Genomic DNA, 20106 nt, shown 5'->3' with positions numbered 1-20106 from the left:
CAAGAAATGAAAAATAGCTGGCTTGAACTAGAGGTAGTTCCTTACAGAGTGACAGGTAGCATTGAAAACCATCATATCATTTCTCTGTCAGTGAAACATTCCTCCTAACAGCGTATTTCTTGCATATTTGTTCACTCAAACTTAGGATTGTAATTATTTAGGATACCCTTTTAATTAAGGTAACAGTTAAAGAATGCTAATTCTGCTGAAGTGAAGTGAATGAAGTGAAGGTACCATCACTTTGTAACCAAGTGAGAGTGCTATACTTTGCCCTGAGGTAGTAACAGAAACACCAAGTAGGAGATCATCTCTGCCCCAGACTCTTTACGTTTTCAAAGCACAAGAGAAACAGATCCAGTGATGCTTTTTTCGCCTTTATCCTATTTTTTAGTTCTGCTCTTATTTTCCTTTAATCGATCTATTTCTTCCTGTTTAAACACTTACTGTATCACAAAGAGGATACTCAACCAGACTATTCGAATTAGTTCTTTCATTTGTTGTGGTTAATAAGCTACCATCAAAGAATGTTTTTATTAAAGAGATAAACCTTTCTACATTTAAAAATCCTTCTAAACAATGTTGACAATGTTTATGGTATCCCATAAATGGAATAAGGACCATAACAAAATAAATCTCTTATATTGTGGACCTTAAACCTTGCTCTAAGTTATAGGTCGTAAAATAAGGGGCAATTAGCAATGAAATACTAAGCTATAAAGTAATAATAGCTTTTTTTCCCCAGATAGTATAGTTTCTCAGTAGTATTATGTGATAAGTAGACAAATAGTTGAATGGATCTACTAGGTATAGTAGATCTGTGTTTAATCTCACTTGTACTGTTCTAATTCAGGAATAACTCCAGTGTGAAACACTTAAAGCTAAGATAACTGAAGGCAGGACTCATGTAAAAATGAAATTATTTCAAATAAATCAAAGCAAACATTTAATTCCCCCCAAATTTTGCATTTAATTTTCAAATGAGTTTTTACATATCAATCAAGTAAAGAATAAGTACTTCAAAAAAGCAAAGGTCTTTGTAAGGCTCTGAGACAGGACCTGGACCTTCTTTACTACTTATTACCTTATTATGCTTATTACTGAATTTGACCATGTCAATAGAGGTTCTTTCAAAATGGGCAGGGGATTTTAAGGGTAGAAATTTGTATGCAGACAAAGCACCTAAAATTTCCTACGAATTTGGCAGTTCTCCCTTCTTTTATGGTTAATGTGTCAGCAAGAAGACAGTGAGACTATCCACATCTAAGTACAAATGCTGCACATCTCACAGTTCTTTCCTACAAACCTTTTTGCTGTGAAAAGAGCAAGAGACAGCAGAGCTGTCTTTCCAGGAAGAATATTTTTATACCCATGTTTATCTGATTGCAAACCAATTAGCATAACATTTTCTTAGGTAAATACTGAATTACTCCTCCTTACTGGGTACAAAGGGCAATACTACTTCCTGGGAGAAGGGCTTTGCCTTAACAGAAATGTATCCTTTTCCACTTTTCAAGACAAAGAAAATTCCATCTCTTCTCTCTCAGTCCTCTAACATACTGCTGTAAAGCAGCAACACTTATCAGCAATACTGAAGTGCTTTTTGGCACTGGGATTCCTGTTGGGATATTGAACTTCCAGGAGGAAAAAGGAGACAGGAAAATTTCTCATGACTTCCTGTGTTATTGATTTGGCTATCCTGATTTGATTATTGTATGATAGAGAGGCAGAAGTGAGCATCTAAACCCAAAACTAATCTTTAACTTAAAAGTCTCTCTTCATTAACTGCAGAACTCATCAGAAAAATTGAGATAAAATGTCCCTGTTCTGCAGATGAAAGAGGAGATCTTTCCAGCTCAGGCTCCCATCATCAGCAACAAAGACAGTTGCAAAGAGCACCTAGAGATAAGGGTGATCTTTAAAAATATCATCTGTATTGCAGCAAAACAGAACTGATAGACAGGATCTCGCTTTTTTTATTAAAGGGCTGGCTTGAGCACGGGCAGGGCTGGTCATTGCTGTTCTCCAAAACACCATTCAGGCAGCTGATACTGCAACACCTGAGGAGCTGACTGCTGGGAATAGCAGTGGGTGTTGCACTGTCACCTGCCAGCAAGTGCAGACCTTGCCTATGCTTCCCACCAGACATTTTCATTGTTTCTACACAGTCTGTTGATTTGGATGATAATACTTTAGTAATCTCCAAGTGCAGTCAGGCGCTGTGAGCTGGCATTTGTTCCCCTGCAGGTGTCTGGGTCTCTGCAGTCATTACAACAGCGGCTGCAGGTGGGCAAGGCTGGGCTTGAGAACTGCCACGTGAAGAGTTGTCATCCTCCTCTTCCTCCTCCTCCAAGGGTCTCACTTAACTGGAGAGGTGACTGTGGCTTGATTGCTTACTTCCACCAAAGGTATCCCACTTACCAATGAGTATTGTCAAAGGAAGTTAAAAAGTATCCCGATTAGCTCAGTTATCTTCCTTGATGGGGATTGCTTAGAGGGAATGTTCCTTTCAATGGAGTCCACCATTGATTTGGTCAATTAGTTCCTACTGCCATAACCATCTTTATGTCCTGTCATGCACTTTATGTTATTTGCAAACCAGACGAGTCCTGATTGTTTTTCTCTGGGGTGTTTGCAACTCAATGTTCAGTTTTCATTGGCACCCTCCTCCCTGCACCCACCTGGAATGCAGGTGTAGCAGGGAGGGAAGCACATGAAGCAAGTGCTTCAGGCCACACGAGGAGGCCTTCAAAGCTTGCTCAGGAGCTACTTCTCAAATATTTGCAAGTTTAGTTGATATTTCATCAAAGAAACATCCCAGTTAAAGAATCAACTTGGATTTCTTGTTAAATCACCACAGAAGAACACTAAGTTTTCTTTTAACAGTGCTTAACAACATGGGAGAAAGCAAGACAAAAAATGTTCCTACTACTAAGGAACAAAGGAAGAGAAAGTGCAAAACTGACTGTCATGCACTATTTCTAAAAATAGGCATACTACATTTTTCTGTAGAGCAGCAACTGCTCCTTAAAATGACATCAAATAAAATACACTTGACATTGAACACTGAAGTCTTTGTTTGATATCCCCCCAACTTTATCATTCTTTCATTTTTCCACTCCTCATGACACTGAGATATTTCAGCCTTGCCTGAAATCTTTCTACAGCTTTATTAAACTGACTGCCTTTTTGACATGAGCTGTTCCAGTTGCAATCCAAACGCTCCTGAGCAGCACTTTGTGTATTAGTAATGCATTAACATGAATTTCCACCAGCTACTCCCCTCCCTCCCTCCTTCTACTACAGCAAAACATAGCTGTTACCTAATTTCTTGTTTGAATTATTAATATTTTGTGCACTCTGCTACTTGTTATTGCCTCACATTAATTTTTCAAACTTTGCCACTGTTCCTTACTTTTGTTTATGAAAGAAAGTATTTTTGTGCTATTCTATGATCTGTTTCTAAAATATCACAGAATAATCCAGATTCCCCTAGGATGCTTTGCTTGGTTGGTTGGGGCTTTTTTCCTTCACAGCATTTTAGCTTCCTTGTTTCATTTTCTTAAACAGTTAAATGCTAATGAAACATGACAAAGACATAAGTCCCTTGTCTGCATCTTTCCAGGTCATTTGCACGTAACTGAGACAAAGAGATACCAGCACCACAGCATACATCCTCTGTAAGAGCAAGCAGCCCTTTTGTGCTTCTGACATTAAAAGGTATGTAGTTATTCAAGTCACCATAAGGTGACACATATATATATATAATATACTAATTTTTTTTAGAGCTGAAATGCATAGAATTCAGCAATATCAAAGATTTGAACAGAATGAACGGAAATCATATGTGATGGAGACACTGATATTGAAATCCATTGCATGAGCTTGGTGTCTTTAGCAGCTATGTTCTGACCTCTGCTATGATCTTCCTTGTTCAAGCATGGCATAACCAAAAGATCTATTTTTTACATAAGTGAACCTGAGAAGCCAGTCTAGTTTTCTGCAGTAAGGTTAAATGAGGGTGCATTCAGTGGCTTCTGTTGTAAATGTTTTCCAAATTGAGGTTTGGAAATTACAAAGTGGAAAAAGGAGTGAAATGTGTGTGAAACTGAGGCATCCATCCAGCTTTGTGGTAAGTGAAGATAATGGCCCTGATGTCTCTCTAGATGAACAGCTGATTGAAATCCTGGGATCTCTTGATCATGGCAAAACTAGGTTTCATCCCACCTGCAGATGAGTGCTCCCTGTACCATTCCTATTGCCATCACTTTCTTCTGGGGGTGCAGAGCCTTGCACTTTTCCAGAGCCCCTTGCAAATGCACCCATCACAGTCCCATACTCTCCTCAGCTCATGTGGGATCCAGCTCCCACTCTGTGAGACCCAGCTCCCAGGTGGAATCCACTTTATCAGTCAAAAGGACCAGCCTCAAGGTCAACTTTGCTCTCCTGGGACACTGCTGGCTAAAGTGAAACTGAGCAACATCACACAAGCAGAGCCATTGCCTGGTCCCCCAGAAGCACACAGGGACAAAAAGAGAAGCAAACAACATAAGTGGCCTCTGTGCTCAGCTTTTACCTAATGCTGATCATCTCCAAGTACCTTGAGTCCCTTTTGAATGTGATCTGCAATGTCTTGGCTCAGATGCCCTCCTGTATCTACCCAGGCACTGCCTCAGCAAGTTCCAGTGTCTTGTCTGTGCCAGGAAACTCAGGGTCCAGCTCACCAGGGTCCCTTTACCACCACCCCAGTCTGGGACTCGTGGCCTTCTCTCCTCTGCCCTGTGCAGCCCGGGAAATCCTCCTGACCATGCCTGTGGTCCACACTCCTACTTCCTATTGCCCTCTGTGAAACGGGCTTCAGTTGACAAATATTTGCAGCCACTTGCACAGTCTAAGGCTGGAAGAAATAGCCAGACTGGGGGTTTTAAGTTTAAGATGCCTTTTGAAGAATTCCTGTACTTAAGCCTTACCTGCAGAAGCTCAATCCAAAGGTGACGGTAACTTAAATTATCAAAACCTCATTCTCTACCATGTCTTTGTTGTTAAATCCCAGAAACTGCTTTGTCTCATCTGAAGTGTCCAGATTTTTTCCATGCTTGCTTCAAAAATTCCTGTAATAATTACTTTTGCTTTCGGACACATTGCTGCTGTGTGACTGATGATGAAAAGATTTGAAGGGAATTTTGATTAGATCCACCTCTTGTAGGTAGGGTTTACTGTTTTATGGAGAAAATAATGTGAGAAGAAAATGGTACTTTGACCATCACTTAAGGTTGGAGTTTAGTATTTAAAAAATATTTCTATATTTAAATAATATAGCTAAATTTAATCTCTCCATTCTAAAAACCGCCTCCAATTTTGGATTTTCTTGGCTTGGTTAACAAACAGTTCTCCAAAACAGTGCTTTGCAGCTTCACTCTCCTGCAAAATCAGCATTTGGTCTCTTTCAATACCAGTGTTTCCAGTGTCAAGAAATGTCAGGAACGAGAACCTGGGAATTATATCTACTGTCAGAAGCCTTCCCAAAGCTTCACTTCAGAAAGTGAAGTAAACCTTGTAACCTTGCTTCTGAGGGAAGGTTGGAAAATAGGATCCATCCTTCATACAGCCAGGATCTCCAGCCAAAGTGAACAATGTTTCCCTCATCTTGTTAATCATGCTTGGGTTTTCAATCTTCCTTGTCTGTCAGAGAAACATAATTGAAATTATTAATATTACCATAGCCTATCACCTTAGCAATGCATCACAGTTAAGGAGTTATGGATGGACCTGCAACTATAGCTTTTGTTACTATTATAGAGTATCTTCAGAAGAGCATTGGGTTTTGACCTTGGAGTCCATCCTATCTCAGCCTGATACAGCACCTGTTCTGAATTTAGCCCAACCAAGTATTTAGCCATCCAAGGATTACTCTGCTAATACCAGTTCAAGACACTACAGCAACAACTTCAAGCAAACATGAAAGGAAAACTGGAGGAATAAGAAAAACTCACTTTAAAGTCTTACCTTGTCAAAAAAAAAAAAAAAAGATGCCAGGGAGGTTTGCAGTTACTAAATGACTTCTGCCTTTACCAAGTGTTTCAGTATTGTTACTGTTCTTAAATAACCACAAAAGCTATTAGTTTTCTAATACTCCCCAGTGTCAGGCTTGTTTTCCCTTATTAATGTAAAATATGGAATCTGTGTCAGTGAATCCAATTTTCTGTCTTCTGGCAGTCTGGGGGGAAAATCATGTCCTGGGGTGCAGCATCACAGCCGGGCAAGGGAGGGGAATGTCTTGCTCTGAGCTGGGGCAGCCTCACCTCGAGTGCTGGGGGCTGTTCTAGTGCCATAATATAAAAATGACATTGAACTATCAGAGTGTCCGAAGTAGGATTGTGAAGATGGTGAAGGGCAATGAGGTGAAGCTGCATGAGGAGCACCTGAGGTCACTTGGTCTGTTCAGCCTGGAGGAGACTGAGGGGAGATTTCACTGTAGTCTACAACTTCCTTGTGAGGTGAAGAGAAGGGACAGACACTGACCTCTTCTCTGTGGTGACCAGGGACAGGACCTGAAGGAATGGGCTGAAGTTGTGTCAGGGTAGGTTTAGGCAGGATATCAGGAAAAGGTTCTTCACCCAGTGGGTGCTTGTGCACTGGAACAGGCTCCCCAGGGAAGTGGTACAGCACCAAAACTGACAGAGTTCAAAGAGTGCTTGGACAGTGCTCTCAGGCACATGGTGGGATTCCTGCAGTTGTGCTATGCAGGGCCAGGACTTGGACTCAAGAATCTGTGTGGATCCTTTCCATTTCAGGATATTCTATGATTCTAGAAATGAAGAAAAAGAAAGATGACATGACACCATGCCTGTTTGTGTCTGCAAGTCTTGCCCCAGGGTTGTCTTCCCAGAACATACAATTTGATGCTTGTGTACTAAAAAACTGATACAACAAATGTTTCTTCAGAAAATGTTACCCCTAGGTTATTTATGAAGCTGAAACTAAAAATGTTCCCTCTGTGGTTTTTTTTTTCAATTTTTTCTTTCAGCGCCTTGACACTGACTCAGTTGAAGTTTTTATGTGGTAAAATGAGTGCACATTCTCCTGGCTTGAAGAGAGTAAAAGAGACTTAAATAAGCTCAGCACTTTGCAAATGTCTCTGCTTTCTAGCACTGAAAAGACATGGACATTGCAGGATGTCTGTAATGTTAAATTTTGTCCTTAACTTTCAGATAGCATCCATTTCAGCCCTGTGCTCCCCTCTAAGGCAGTAATGTCCTCCTCATCCTCTTCAGCACTGGAGATGGAGATCTTCCAGTACATTGATGCACATCAAAGTGATTTCATCAAGGTAGGAGCTATATTGCAGTGAAATTATGAATACAGACCTGGTGCCCCAGAGCCCCTGAGCTCCTCTGGCAGGAGAACTGCCTGTCACAAAGGTAATGAGCAGAGGTCCAGGTCTGGTATCAGGAGTGCAGCATGCACTTCACACAGCAAGACTGTTAGGGGACAGACTGCTGGGGACCCCTGGGGTGAAGGAGGGACTTGACTGGACTTCCACTGACAAAATGGCTGTGGGCATCCTTTGAGTGTGTTCACTAAGACAAAATGCACCTGCATGGGGCATGCAAACCAGATAGGATGCTCTCTGTCTTTGCTTCAGAACTGATTTTTGTAGGTTTGCTCTTTACGAGGAGAAGTCTTAGTCCCATGTGGGTTTGTGCTTTCATTTTTGTCAGCCCTCTGTTAAAGGACAGAAACATAATTAGTCCAGTCAGTATCAGTTATGCTTTGAATCTATAAGCACTTCTGAAAGAATCCTCATGAGAATCACCAAGGTAAGTTGTACATAATGCAATTTCTATAATGCAAACTAGTCAGCATCTAGTCTACCTTCTCTTCCACTGGATTTTAGATCCGGGGTTGACAATGTGAATGCCTAAGTGTGAGCATCCTCCCTGTTTAGAAAATCAGGAATCTCAACCCTGGGGAGACATCCAAGTGATTCTTATCTATCCTGAAACTTTAGAGCATCTGTGATAATGCTGTGATGACACAGAAAGGAAATAATTTTCCCGTGTGAGATTTCTGATACAAGGGCCAAGGACAACAACATTCTGCATCACCTAATTGCACATTTTTTCCTGTGCAGGATCTGAAGGAATGGGTGGCTGTGGAAAGTGATTCTGTTCAACCTCATCTGAGGAAAGAAGTAATGCGAATGGTGGCATTGGCAGCAGACAGACTTGCAGCACTGGGAGCCACTGTTAATTCAGTAAACTTGGGGTCACATCAGGTGCTTATCTGATCCTTGGACTTAAAGCATCACATCTACACATGGGTCTACCTATAGCATTCGGTGCTATGTACGTGTATGTTATGACAAGTGTTATTTTTTGAAAGCTAGATACAAATTTATCAATAGTCCTGTACATGGTACCTGCTGAAATCAGGTCTGAGAACTGAACATACTGGGAACCACACAGGCAATCCAAATGCAAATTGATGTTCTGTTCATAGGAGGGAGTTTGATGCTTTTAACTAGAGGGGAGCAGTTTGCAAAAGTAAAAGGACTGAGTTTTTTTACTGCGCTTGTTTTAAAATTTTTGTCTGTAATGAAGCATGAGAACTAATGCATCACTTGTCACTGAACTTTCTTTATGAGGGAGATTGTTTTTACAAGGAAAATGTTGTCAAACAGAAAGGGTTAGCTACCTAGAGCATCATCTTTGGTTTTCAGAGCTTCTGACAAATGATCCAAGCCATTTTCTTTCATTGGAAAGCAACAGAGAAGAATTCGTCTCTGAGAAACCTTAGTCTCTAATTTACTTACCTTACTGTAGCCATGAGCTCTTTTCTGCCCTGGCTGTTACATTTCTACTCTAACAGGAATTCAAAAGTTCAATAATAGTAATTCTCTTTTCTCTGAGGCTTTTGGTGAGGATTCTGATTCTTAGCACAGGGACCCTGAAGTACAGCAACACTTTAATATTTCAGGTCGTGTTGTTTGATAGTTGCAGAGAATGCAATTCTCTGTGTGGCGCTGTGTTCTGCACAGAGCCACATTAGAGGACTAGCCTTAACCTGTTTTTAAGACAGTCTGACATAGCTGCTGCCTCCTGCCAGCAGCACTTTTTCAGTTTCCACATTTGAGCTTACAGGATTCCTGCCCTCTGTCTTTGGTGAAATCAAACTCCAAATTAATTTGTGCAGTTTTTGACTATTTCAGTGTCACAATAGACTCCATAGCACAAGATTATGTCTGTCTTCTCCAGTGCTGGGAAGTGAGAGGTTAGTGAGGAAGGCATTTATGACAATAAAATGTTAGAAGAGCTCCACAGAGTCCAGCAGGAAATAAACATTTGGGGTTCATTTCTCTGAATAGGTTAGAACTGGATTCAGTCAGATCTGTGCACCTAATCAAATCAAAGTCAATTGAGTGTAGAGGTATTTTCAATACTGAAAACTCCAGATTTTTTGTACATTTGTAAGTTTTAGAAAGTTTGGTTTTCCTTAGTTGCCTTTTTTTAACCATTCTTCACAGCTGCCTGATGGCCAAGTCCTCCCACTGCCTTCTGTGATTCTTGGGGAGCTGGGGAAGGAGCCACAAAATCCCACTGTATGTTTCTATGGTCATGTGGATGTGCAGCCTGCCAAGAAGGAAGATGGCTGGAACACTGACCCCTACACACTGACTGAAATCGATGGTGTGCATCTTTTCATAAGTCTTGTATCGTTATTTGAATACACAGCTGAGGTTCTGAGTGGGAGAAAGGTTCCTGTATATTTAACCAAAGCATGAAGATTTCTGTGGAAATCTTTGGGACATGTCCAGCATCTCTCAGCTTTGATGATTGTTCTGAGACTAGTGAGACCCATCAGTGACTGCCTAATATTTGGTGTGGAAAAGCAATGTGAGGTTAAAGATGCTTTATAAAGTATTCAATAGAGAATCCATTTCTGCTTGAAAGTTCTTACAGGATTTTTTCATCAACCACTGTCCTCCCTTGCACCTCCTGCTTTTGCTTCATGCCACTTTTGTAGTTCCACCTGCCATGCTGGAGCTAAGGAGCATTTGTGGTGGAAGAATGTGAGGAGCCCTTAATGTAATTATCCTTCCAGCATAGCTAACTGACTGAAGGAACAAAAATAATGGATAGAGGGTCAGCAGATAAGTTAGACATCAGAAATCCTGATTCCCAGGCTATAACCACTATCACCTTTTCTCATTATCTGGGATCAATTCCCAACAGCCTCACTGGCATAATTCTTCTGCCTCATTCCAGTATATATTCAGTGAGGACTGCTACAGAAGTTTATACACAGGCACAGATTTCAGTTTCATGTACAGTGGTAACTGTACATGATGGTGAAAAAGAAATTACACACTTAGACTTGTAGCTTCATATTTCTGCCATTTCTGGCATTTATCTGTAGGGTTTTTGCTGCTTGTTACCAGTTCTGAATGTGTCCAGAAGCTGTATATTGTGCAAAGCCTTAAGGCATATCTAGTAAGAACAAACAGTTCCTGAGAAGAAAAGTGAAGCTCAAAAATTGGCATGTAGCAGAAACCACAACATAATGCATATTATGCTTAAAAAGAAGGAAAGGGGGAAAAAAAAGTGTACCAGTCCATTGGAAGCACCTAAACACTCATCACCTTATGTAAAATGAGTCAGTGAAATCCTGACACTTTGATACTTCTTTCCTCCATCACTAAAACTTCTGTGGCAACTGAAATTTGCCAATTACATTGATGAGGGAAAATTCAAAGATTGCTCAAAAACTTCCCTCTTTTCTTTTTAAGGAAACCTCTATGGGCGTGGAGCAACAGACAATAAAGGACCTGTCCTAGCTTGGATAAATGCAGTGGAAACATTTAGAGTCTTGAAATTAGTAGGTATCAATGAAGATTTCTTTATTATTATTGCTAATTTTTATTATTTACTATTATTTGTTGTTATTATTTATTATATCTCTGGAGGGATATATTTACATTCCTGAATTAAGATGATGCCTCTCTGTCCCAACAGACTACATTTTGAAATATTAGCTATTTCTGATGCAGCACTTAGGGCACTGGTCCCATTCCAGTAAGAATTTGTCTTAGGGCATTTCTGTTTTGAGCAGCCTGTCTGCAATGCAAATACAGCCTTGCTGCCATTGCCCTGCAGAGAAAAACCCACAGGAAAGTATTCAATATGTATTACATACGTTACACAGCTCTGATATCCTGTTCTCTTGAGAGCTTTTAAAATGGGAAAAGAACAGACATTACAGAATGCTCATGAAGACTCGTGACTGCTGATACATTCTGCTGATCTTTGGTTTTGTCTGCCTACAAGATACATAAATTAAAGGTATCTGTGTGAAGAGAATAAGCATCTAAAAAATGTTCATCCAGAATGGCCTGTCATGTCACCAACAGATTAGATTTATCAAAGCAAATACTTTGAATGGGTACCTAGTACAAATACAATCACTCAGACATATTTCTGAGGTCAGACATTTGCCTAAATTACTACAATGACTCACATAGTCATCTTCAAATAATTTAGTAATTTTGGAGTAGTTTTTACCTCCAAAGTAAAGATAAACCAAATATATTTTAGGCTTGTAACTGGCTTAGCTATCATCCTTTAAGGTGAATTTGCATGACGTATTCTGTTACTGTGCTGAGAAAGAGTTTTCTGTCCCTTGTATGACATTATGGCACAAACTGAGCATTCAGTCTTGATTTATTTTATTTTTTTTTAGAGTCCTCTTACAACCTTCTGGAATATATGTTTTTCTTGCATCTATAGTGATGAATTGACCTTGGTCTCTTCTAAGCACTAGAAAATATACACATTATTTGCCTAAACACTAGTTGTTGTAACTGGATATGGTTATGGGTCTGACATCACTTTTCAAATCACTAATAGCTATCTTGACATTTTAACAAGCAAGCAAAAAGGAATTTTTGTCATTTGAAGCCTTTCTCTAGAAAGCAGCATAGACCATCAAACAATATTCATTAATGGTTTGTTTCTAAAACTTCTGTGGCCAACTGATGATCCATTAGTGAACCCATCCATGATGCAAGTTCATTTAATTTTACATATTTGTTCTTGCTTTTAATCTGAGCATTGAATAAAAGAGAAAACATCTTAAAACCTCTAATGAGAAAATGAATTGTAACAGGAAACTAAGTTGAAATTTATGTCCCCTATGGGATGTGTCAGCATTTTCAATTCCCACTATTCCATAATGAAAGTTCTCCTAATTACTCTTGGAAATGCATCCTTATCAACCAGCAGGCTTGCAAATTTATGAGTGTTAAAAAGACAATTACAGTAGAGTCACTGACAACATTTTTATCACCATGTAAGTCTGGTGATAGACAACACTGGGAAAACCACAGCCAGTGGCTCCCACACGGGCAGTAACAGTAGAAATGTAAGAGGCAGGAAATTTTCTGTGAAAATGCAATTGCTATTACACAGTATGAATTCCTGAAGCAATTAGAATATTGAATAGCACTTAAAGAAAGCCCATTTAATGAGACATTTCAGCAAGTTTTCTGAAAAGACAAAGAAGAAAAAAAGACATCACTTATTCTCCTCTAAAAATGAAAAGTAGATAAAAACATGAGGAAGAGAATGAGTCTTTCTGGGAACCTATATGTGTCTGTCGCTGGCTTTTCTAATGTAGCAAGCCATATATCCTGCACACTCCTCCTACATCTTTCCTAACCTAACATAATTTGTACAGCAAACCACTCCTAATTTTAAAATCCTTTTGAAAAAGAATTAAAATGCTTGTTTCTTACTCAGATTTTTAATTTTTTATTTAGGCTATGCCAGTGAACTTCAAGTTTGTAATTGAAGGCATGGAAGAAGCAGGATCCTTGGGGCTAGAGAAGCTACTTGAGGAAGAAAACCAGAACTTCTTCTCTGATGTTGATTATATTGTAATTTCAGACAACTTGTGGCTCAGCAACAAGAAGCCTGCCCTCACCTATGGCAGTCGGGGAAATGCCTGCTTTTTTGTGGAGGTAAAGGACACAGGTTCACTCCAACTGAGCCTCTGACAGACAGCAATGATGTAGCTGTACTTACACCTGCATGCAGAGAAAGACTGAAGGAAAGCTTAATATTTACAAGTACAGAACTTTCTTCTGCATCCCTTTGGGCTTCTGCAGATTTCCCTCCTCATTTCAGTTCAATTAGCCTTACTTAACCTCCATTAACTTCTCCTCAATCATTTCTTCCCTTGATCCCTTTCCTATCTCATTACTGTCCTGCCACTCTTCCAGTCTCTTCTCATCCTCCCCTCTGCACATCAACTCTGTTCTCATGGACACTGTCCCTACACCTGCCTCTCCAGCTCTCTCCAAAACCATCATTTCTGCTGCTCTGCCCTCTTGCAGCAGATACTGCTCAGTATAATGAATCAGCCTCAAGGGACTCAGTTTGGTTGGATCTCTGGGTTTAAACACCACACAAAATTTTTGCAACCATTGGCAGAAGCAAATAAAGGTTCACTGTAGCCAACATGCTATATTTAGCAGGCAATGAGAGCTACTGTGAAATATAAGAGCAGAAATTTCTCATCTGGAAATACTTCCTGATGAAGCATAAAAGGAATTCAGAGAGAAGATTAAAGAACTTGAGAACTAAAGAAAAATCTGCATTAACCTTTATGTCTGAAAAAGAATGAATTTTTTTTAACTGAAAGAGCCTTGGCAGCCTTGATTCAATTCTTCTAAGTCTTGGTTAAGAAAAATGATGCTATTAAAACATCAAAAATGATCTCTCCCTGCTAGTAGACAGTTAGCTGTAATGAGGTTTTGAGAAGAATAAACAAGTTCTTTGCAGGAAAATATTTTATGATAAACCCAAGTATGAAAATGTGTCTGGAAAAAGAACCCATTTAATAACTCAAATGCCTCTATTCTAAAGCCTTGTTATTCAAGAGACCTATAAATTTTTATTTGTTGCAATCTTGAATTAAGGTTGGACACATATTTTTAATATCAAACAAGATTAATTTTTGCCTTTTTTAAAGAAGATTTTGCATTAAATAAAAAGGTTAGACAGCTTGAAGAATTTATTCTCTGATGTTAGAAACAGTAATAATATGCAAATGTTTAATGTATGATGTCTTTAATCTTACTGAAGCAAAAGAGGGAGTGGAGAAGGACCCTTGCTCTCAAGTATGTGAGTGCTACAGACAGCTGAATTTCCCTCTCTGGTGATTGACAACAGAGCTCCATCTTCTCTGCCAAAGCAGATTGTTCCTAACATGATGTTTTCCATTTAATAATTAGGAAAAATCACTTACCATTCCTTTGTGATCTTGTTTAAAAAAACTGGAGCCACCAGTCACTGCAGAAAATAAACAGAGAAGAATAAGGTAGTGTTTACACGTAACCAGTGGTTTTGGTACAGGTCGAGTGTGGCAGCAAGGACCTTCACTCTGGAACTTTTGGAGGCATCATTCACGAGCCACTGCTGGACCTGATAGCGCTGCTGGGTAAGAGCACACATCATGGCTCGGGGGCAGCCGGGCAGTGCTGCCCAGTGATCAGCCTAGTGAAGGTCAGGGCCACCTTTAATTGGTGTAAGGCAAGTCCAACTGAGGAAAGATCCCCAGGTTTCCAGACCTCGACACAGGTGGTGGCAGCTGAGGAAGGCAATGTCCCCAGCAAGGCCAGGACTTCAGACATGTTAAACTGATGTCAGTCACACATCAGTTAAGAGCACCTAAGGATTACAGGCAATTTTAATACATACACACATAGCGAAACCCAACCTTTTAATGCTGATTTGTATCCCAGTAGGATGATGTTTTCATGCCAGAAGCTGGGCAGACACATCACACACTACACACGAACAGCAGCTCAATGGTTTTCTTTAATAAATATGCAGGTGTATCAATTTAGGTGTCCCAGCTTGATGGATACAAACAGTTGTTAGGCTTTCCAATTTGGTAAAAAGCTAGGTAGAAGGGAGAAGGTGGTATGATTGCCAAGGGGAAGAAAAAGGCTCCACTTGTACTGATATCTGCATCTTATTTTGTAGATAGCCTTGTGGATTCCACAGGTCGTATTCAGATCCCTGGAATCTATGACAGTGTTGCTGCCCTGACAGAGGAAGAAAAGAAACTATATGAATCGATTGAATTTGATCTAGAGGAACATAGAAATAACTGTGGTGTGAAAAAATTCCTCTATGGCACCAAGGTAACATAAAATCTGTATGAATACTCCACAGAAAGAATTTAAATCACCTCTTCGGAGCATTCATGTATTAAGCCAAACCGAAAGATATTTTCAGTCAATGGCAAGCTCAAAATAGAATAAAGGAGCACTGAGAAGTAAAAGGTAAAGAAAACTAGTCTGCTTAAAATGTTAGGCACTGCATCTGGGGAAAGTGATCTGAAATATGAATAATCAATTAAAAGGAATAATAAAAAACTAACAGTATATCTCTCTTCCTTGCCTACCCCTTCTCTCCCCCTAAACCTAATCAGCCAAATAAAATGTGAATTAAAATGTCTACATTTAGGTTACATGGTAGGAAAAAAGTTGTATTCAGCTCTGAAAAAACGGGAGGCAGTTTTAGGCAGATATGTTTTGGGTGGCTTTTATTTAATACAGATTTTGATGTCTGTCAAGCCTGCCATAAAAAGCATCCAAAGCTGCAAGCCTCTCCTTACCAGCAATTAAAAATTATGTCCAAATAAAAAAACAGCAGTAAGGGCTGGCTTGGAAAGATCTCTCTGCACAAGAGTAACAGCTGGGAGAAAAGAGTTGATATTTTTTTTTTTATCGCTAAGATAATTATTCTGGTGTAAGTTCTGCTAACATGGATGCTTTTATTTCCATGAAAAAAACTTTCAAATTACCTAAAGCTAGACTGTAAGAATCAAGAATACAAAAGTATGATGTAACTACACTGAGTTTTGATGCTTTACCTATATGAGGATGAACTGATATTAATTTTATGTGTAGATAAAGGTCTAGTCTCATGAAACTGAAGGAAAGCAGCAGGACCCTGAAGTTCTGCATGAAGACCAGTTTATAATTTATATATTTCTCCTATTTTCCTTAGAATAGTAATCATAATATTTTGTTTCTCCTCTACATTTTCTCCAGAAAAACTTGGTTACTGAAAATTATAATCTTTCCTATCGTGTTATTTAGTGTTCATTAGTAGAATTTCTTCACTGGTGTTATCTGGGATGAATCCAGCTTCATGGTTTTTCCAGTGACAAGTTCCAGGATAAACAGGCAGTCATATCAGAAGTTGTTCTGATACTACTTTGCACTAGGAAAAATTATTTCCAAGATTTTTAAAACAATGGTCTATTTTTCTTATTTTTCATGAAAAACTGTTACCATCCAAATCTTTCTATGACTGAAAGTAGTAGTATTTTTAAAAAAAGAAAACACATGTGCATTGGTTTAAATTAAAAATCAAATATCTTTAAAATATAATAGAAATAGAAATTTTAGGATGGAAAAAGCTTGTTTATATCAGTTGCGGCTGGCTCCAGTGTCATCCCTTACATTTTCAAAATTTTTTTAAAGGAAGAAATACTTCTACACCTGTGGCGTTACCCCTCTCTCTCTATTCATGGGATTGAAGGAGCTTTCCATGAACCAGGCATTAAAACAGTCATTCCAGCAAAAGTAATTGGCAAATTCTCAATCCGTCAGGTCCCCCACATGAACCTTTCAGTTGTGAAAAAACAGGTAAGAGACAAATCTTTTCTTTGGCCACTACTGTATAAACTAAGTCCCTCTTAGCACCTCACAACTCTAGACTTGTAAACGGAATGTTTTTAGCATTTATTTTTTTTCCAGGAGAAGTAAGAATGTGGGTATATAAGGAATGTGTGAGATGAAAGACTTTTTGAAAAGTATTTTCCCTACAGGTGGTGGAACACTTGGAGGGTGTCTTTTCCAAGAGAAACAGTCCAAACAAACTGAAAGTGTCCATGCCTTTGGGTGCAAAGCCCTGGCTTGCTGATGTTAATGATCTACTATATAAAGCAGCAAGAAGGGCAATAAAAACAGGTGTGTTCCTTTTCTTTTTTTCTTTTTTCCAGTTCTTAGTGTGTTTACAAGTGCGCAGGGGCACTATGCTCAACAATAGGGCAAAACAGATTTCCCAGTTCAGTGCTGCAGCCTCTTACCCTAATAAATCTCATTGATTTTGATAGAACATCAGCATCTTCCATACCTTGCTAAATTTTGAAATGCTTTATAGAGGTAGCCAAAAGGACTCATTTACTTAATTTTGTATTGATAAGAAACCAGAGGTTTATAGAGCAGAGCTGACTTGTGAAATCAATTGGCTACATACTTAAACCCTTTTCTACTCAGAAGCTCTTAGTATCAGCTCTTTCATATATTTAAGCAATGCAGAAAAAAGCACCTGGGTTACACCTATTTATTAATTGATTTTTCCCATGTATTTCAGTTTTTGGAGAAGATCCAGATTTCATTCGTGATGGCTCAACAATTCCTGTTGCCAGAATGTTTCAGACTGTAACACAGAAAAGTGTGATGATGCTGCCGATTGGAGCGGCCGATGATGGGGAGCATTCCCAGAATGAGAAAATAAGCAGGTTTCTTTCATTTGTCTTTCTCCTATAAGAGAAGAGAGGAGAGCTGAAGCCCCTTGGTACCCATGAATGAGCATGCCCAGATGGGAAACTTTGCTGTGCATTGGGCAGCCCAAACCTACTATCTCCTACAAGTTGCTCTGCTAAGCAGAAAGCAAAATTCCCAGTCTAATGCATAACATTATACACTTCTCACAGGGTGTCTACTCAGTCTTTAAATTCATCACACTGGAAAATTTCTTTTCACTAGCAATGAAATTTGCCTCTGGTCTGAAAGATGTTGGTGTGGACAGACACTCTTCCATCACAGTATCTATTTTGAAGTGTGCCAGTCACAGGCACTCATGATTATGTAAGGATTTTGATGGTTTTCAGTATAAATGGCTATAAGGATTTATTTATAGTCCAGGGATCAAAAACTGCATAATTATACAAAAAACCCCAAACTTAAACTTGTCACTGGTGTTTATTGTTGGAAACATCATGGTAAGCCACTATTCAGTGTGTTGCCTGAACACTTGTGCAGGCTCTTAGTCAACTCATGCTGAACTCTGGAAAGAGGAGAATCCTACAGCAATTCTCAGATTACCTTTAGCCTCCCCTCATTAAAGCCTCAATGCTGCTGGCTACAGGTAATACCAATTTGGGGATGTAAACTTGGAAAAAGTTTTCTGAAATAAATCCAGAGGAGTACTAAATTGAAGGGTGTCCAGCATTTTTGTGCACTGGGTAACTTTTGAGAGTTACCAGTCTGCAAATTCCTCTGAAGACTCATAAAACTTCATTGGCCTATGTTCCAAATTTTAAGAGCAGGACAGCCTAACATGACTTCATTATGTTTCTTTCCTTCTTCACAGACACAACTACATTGAAGGAACCAAATTGTTTGCAGCTTTTTTCCTGGAAATATCAAAGTTACATCGGAACTTACGTGAAACTTCCCACACAGAGACTACCAACTGACAGACCATGTCAAGAAAATCAGCAAAGCACTTTGTTAAACTTTCTAACTTATATAAAACATATAAATCCCATATTCAGTGGCTGTGAATCAGTGGAAAAAATAAAAAAGAAGCCGTGCTATTTCCTGGCATACTACTAAATGGCATGCATTTGTGATGTGGTCCATCAAGTGATCTTATCCCTAATGCTATAAATCAGGTTAATTGTAAAATAAGGTTCATTCTTGCTCAATGGAACATGTTATGTTTTAGTTTTAAACTTCAGGACAAAGGGAATTTATACATCCATTTTATCAAAATTACTTCTGTTTTGTAGTATAACTCTTCATGCTGCCTAGCTGACATTCCAATTTCTGAATATGAGCAATACACACTGTAGTTTCCCCCTAACGATATACAAAAGTATACGTAAGTAATTCTTTGAAGAAATATCTACTATCAAATGAATATCTTTCCTTGTCCTTCACAGAAGGTTTTACGTAGGAAATGCAGTGAAATGTTCTTGTTGAGTTTGATGTGAGGATTTGCCTAATAATATCTATTTATGGGTATAATCACTGAGGTAAGTAGAACTGCAACAATAAATAAACATTTCCAGGTTTGGATTCCGCCTTCCCTGTCATGCAAATCACCTCTTACTGTGCTGTGTGCAGTTTTAAAAATCACTTCATATTTTCTTCATGTGACTTTTTTCCAAGCAATAGAAAGAGGTTTTTGTTAACATCTGTTCAGGCCAAAATCTGTCATCAGAAGGGTGTTTTCCCACCCAATTAGCATCTGGTTGTTAATTACTTGTAAAGCATCAGTTTACATTCATAATTAAGTCAAAGGCAAATGATGTATTATGAAATAAAAACAAATTAGTTGAGAGCTCTTGTTTGCTGTTTAGGCAAAACATCCAGCACAAAGCTCACAATTCAAATCTAGTTTTTTTTAAATTTTAAAATGGGATTTTTACTCTAACATAATTAATTCACACACAACCAAACCAACTGAACCAGTAGTGTTATCCCTACTGTTAAAAAAATATATATTAAGGAAATTACAGAAAGTACTCGGGATCCTTCCTTTCTCTCCCTGCAAAAATCTGCAAGAACAAAGCTGTGGATGGGGAGTCAATAGAAGAGAATACTCATACATTCTCAATAAACACCCATTTTCAGCCCTACCTGAGACTGTGAGGCTCACAGTTCAGCTGCAAGAGCTGAGTAAAGATTCTGGCTCTGGCTGCTGATGGTATTGAAGGGGAAAAGGAGGACTCAGCTCAGTCTCTTACTTGGCACTGCTGACTGCAGAACTGCACTTCATTCCAGGACAAGGACCAAAAGCCTCGGAGACCAGAAGGCTCTGGTTTACAGATCATCAACTTGCAGAAAAATTCTCTGTGATCTCTCAGTTTCCTTCACCTGTTGAAAGCATTTAGGAACCAACATGGTAATGAATGTTGCAGGGATGAGTACTCCAGTGTCTGCACAGGGCTCAGGACACATTGGTCCATGCTTCAAAGCTATCATACCACAGAGGTACATGAAGGAATTTTGCTGAAATA

General features: G+C 39.1%; 1 protein-coding gene across 1 annotated transcript; it reads left to right on the top strand.

The window, feature by feature from the left end:
* Window positions 1-2244: 2244 nt before the first annotated feature.
* Window positions 2245-18676, top strand: CNDP1 (carnosine dipeptidase 1). The gene is made up of 13 exons (XM_088172487.1): window positions 2245-2405; window positions 3623-3717; window positions 7209-7327; window positions 8132-8275; window positions 9524-9686; window positions 10787-10875; window positions 12815-13015; window positions 14412-14496; window positions 15045-15205; window positions 16556-16720; window positions 16903-17044; window positions 17451-17598; window positions 18453-18676. Exons 3-13 carry the CDS (start codon window positions 7250-7252, stop codon window positions 18556-18558), a joined length of 1482 nt encoding a protein of 493 aa, XP_088028613.1. The 5' UTR covers window positions 2245-2405; window positions 3623-3717; window positions 7209-7249; the 3' UTR covers window positions 18559-18676.
* Window positions 18677-20106: the final 1430 nt, after the last annotated feature.

This window comes from Sturnus vulgaris, chromosome 1 (genome assembly GCF_052056855.1).
Source record: "Sturnus vulgaris isolate bStuVul1 chromosome 1, bStuVul1.hap1, whole genome shotgun sequence".
Taxonomy (NCBI): Eukaryota; Metazoa; Chordata; class Aves; order Passeriformes; family Sturnidae; genus Sturnus; species Sturnus vulgaris.
The sequence above is the reverse complement of the archived record's forward strand: the minus strand, read 5'-3'. Positions and strand labels throughout refer to the sequence as shown.

Excerpts from the sequence above, each read along its gene's own strand:
- CNDP1 (XM_088172487.1), top strand. The coding sequence starts at position 7,250 with ATGTCCTCCTCATCCTCTTCAGCACTGGAGATGGAGATCTTCCAGTAC. Across the intron at positions 14,497-15,044 it reads GGACCTGATAGCGCTGCTGG|ATAGCCTTGTGGATTCCACA; the intron begins GTAAGAGCACAC and ends CTTATTTTGTAG. Across the intron at positions 17,599-18,452 it reads CAGAATGAGAAAATAAGCAG|ACACAACTACATTGAAGGAA; the intron begins GTTTCTTTCATT and ends CCTTCTTCACAG.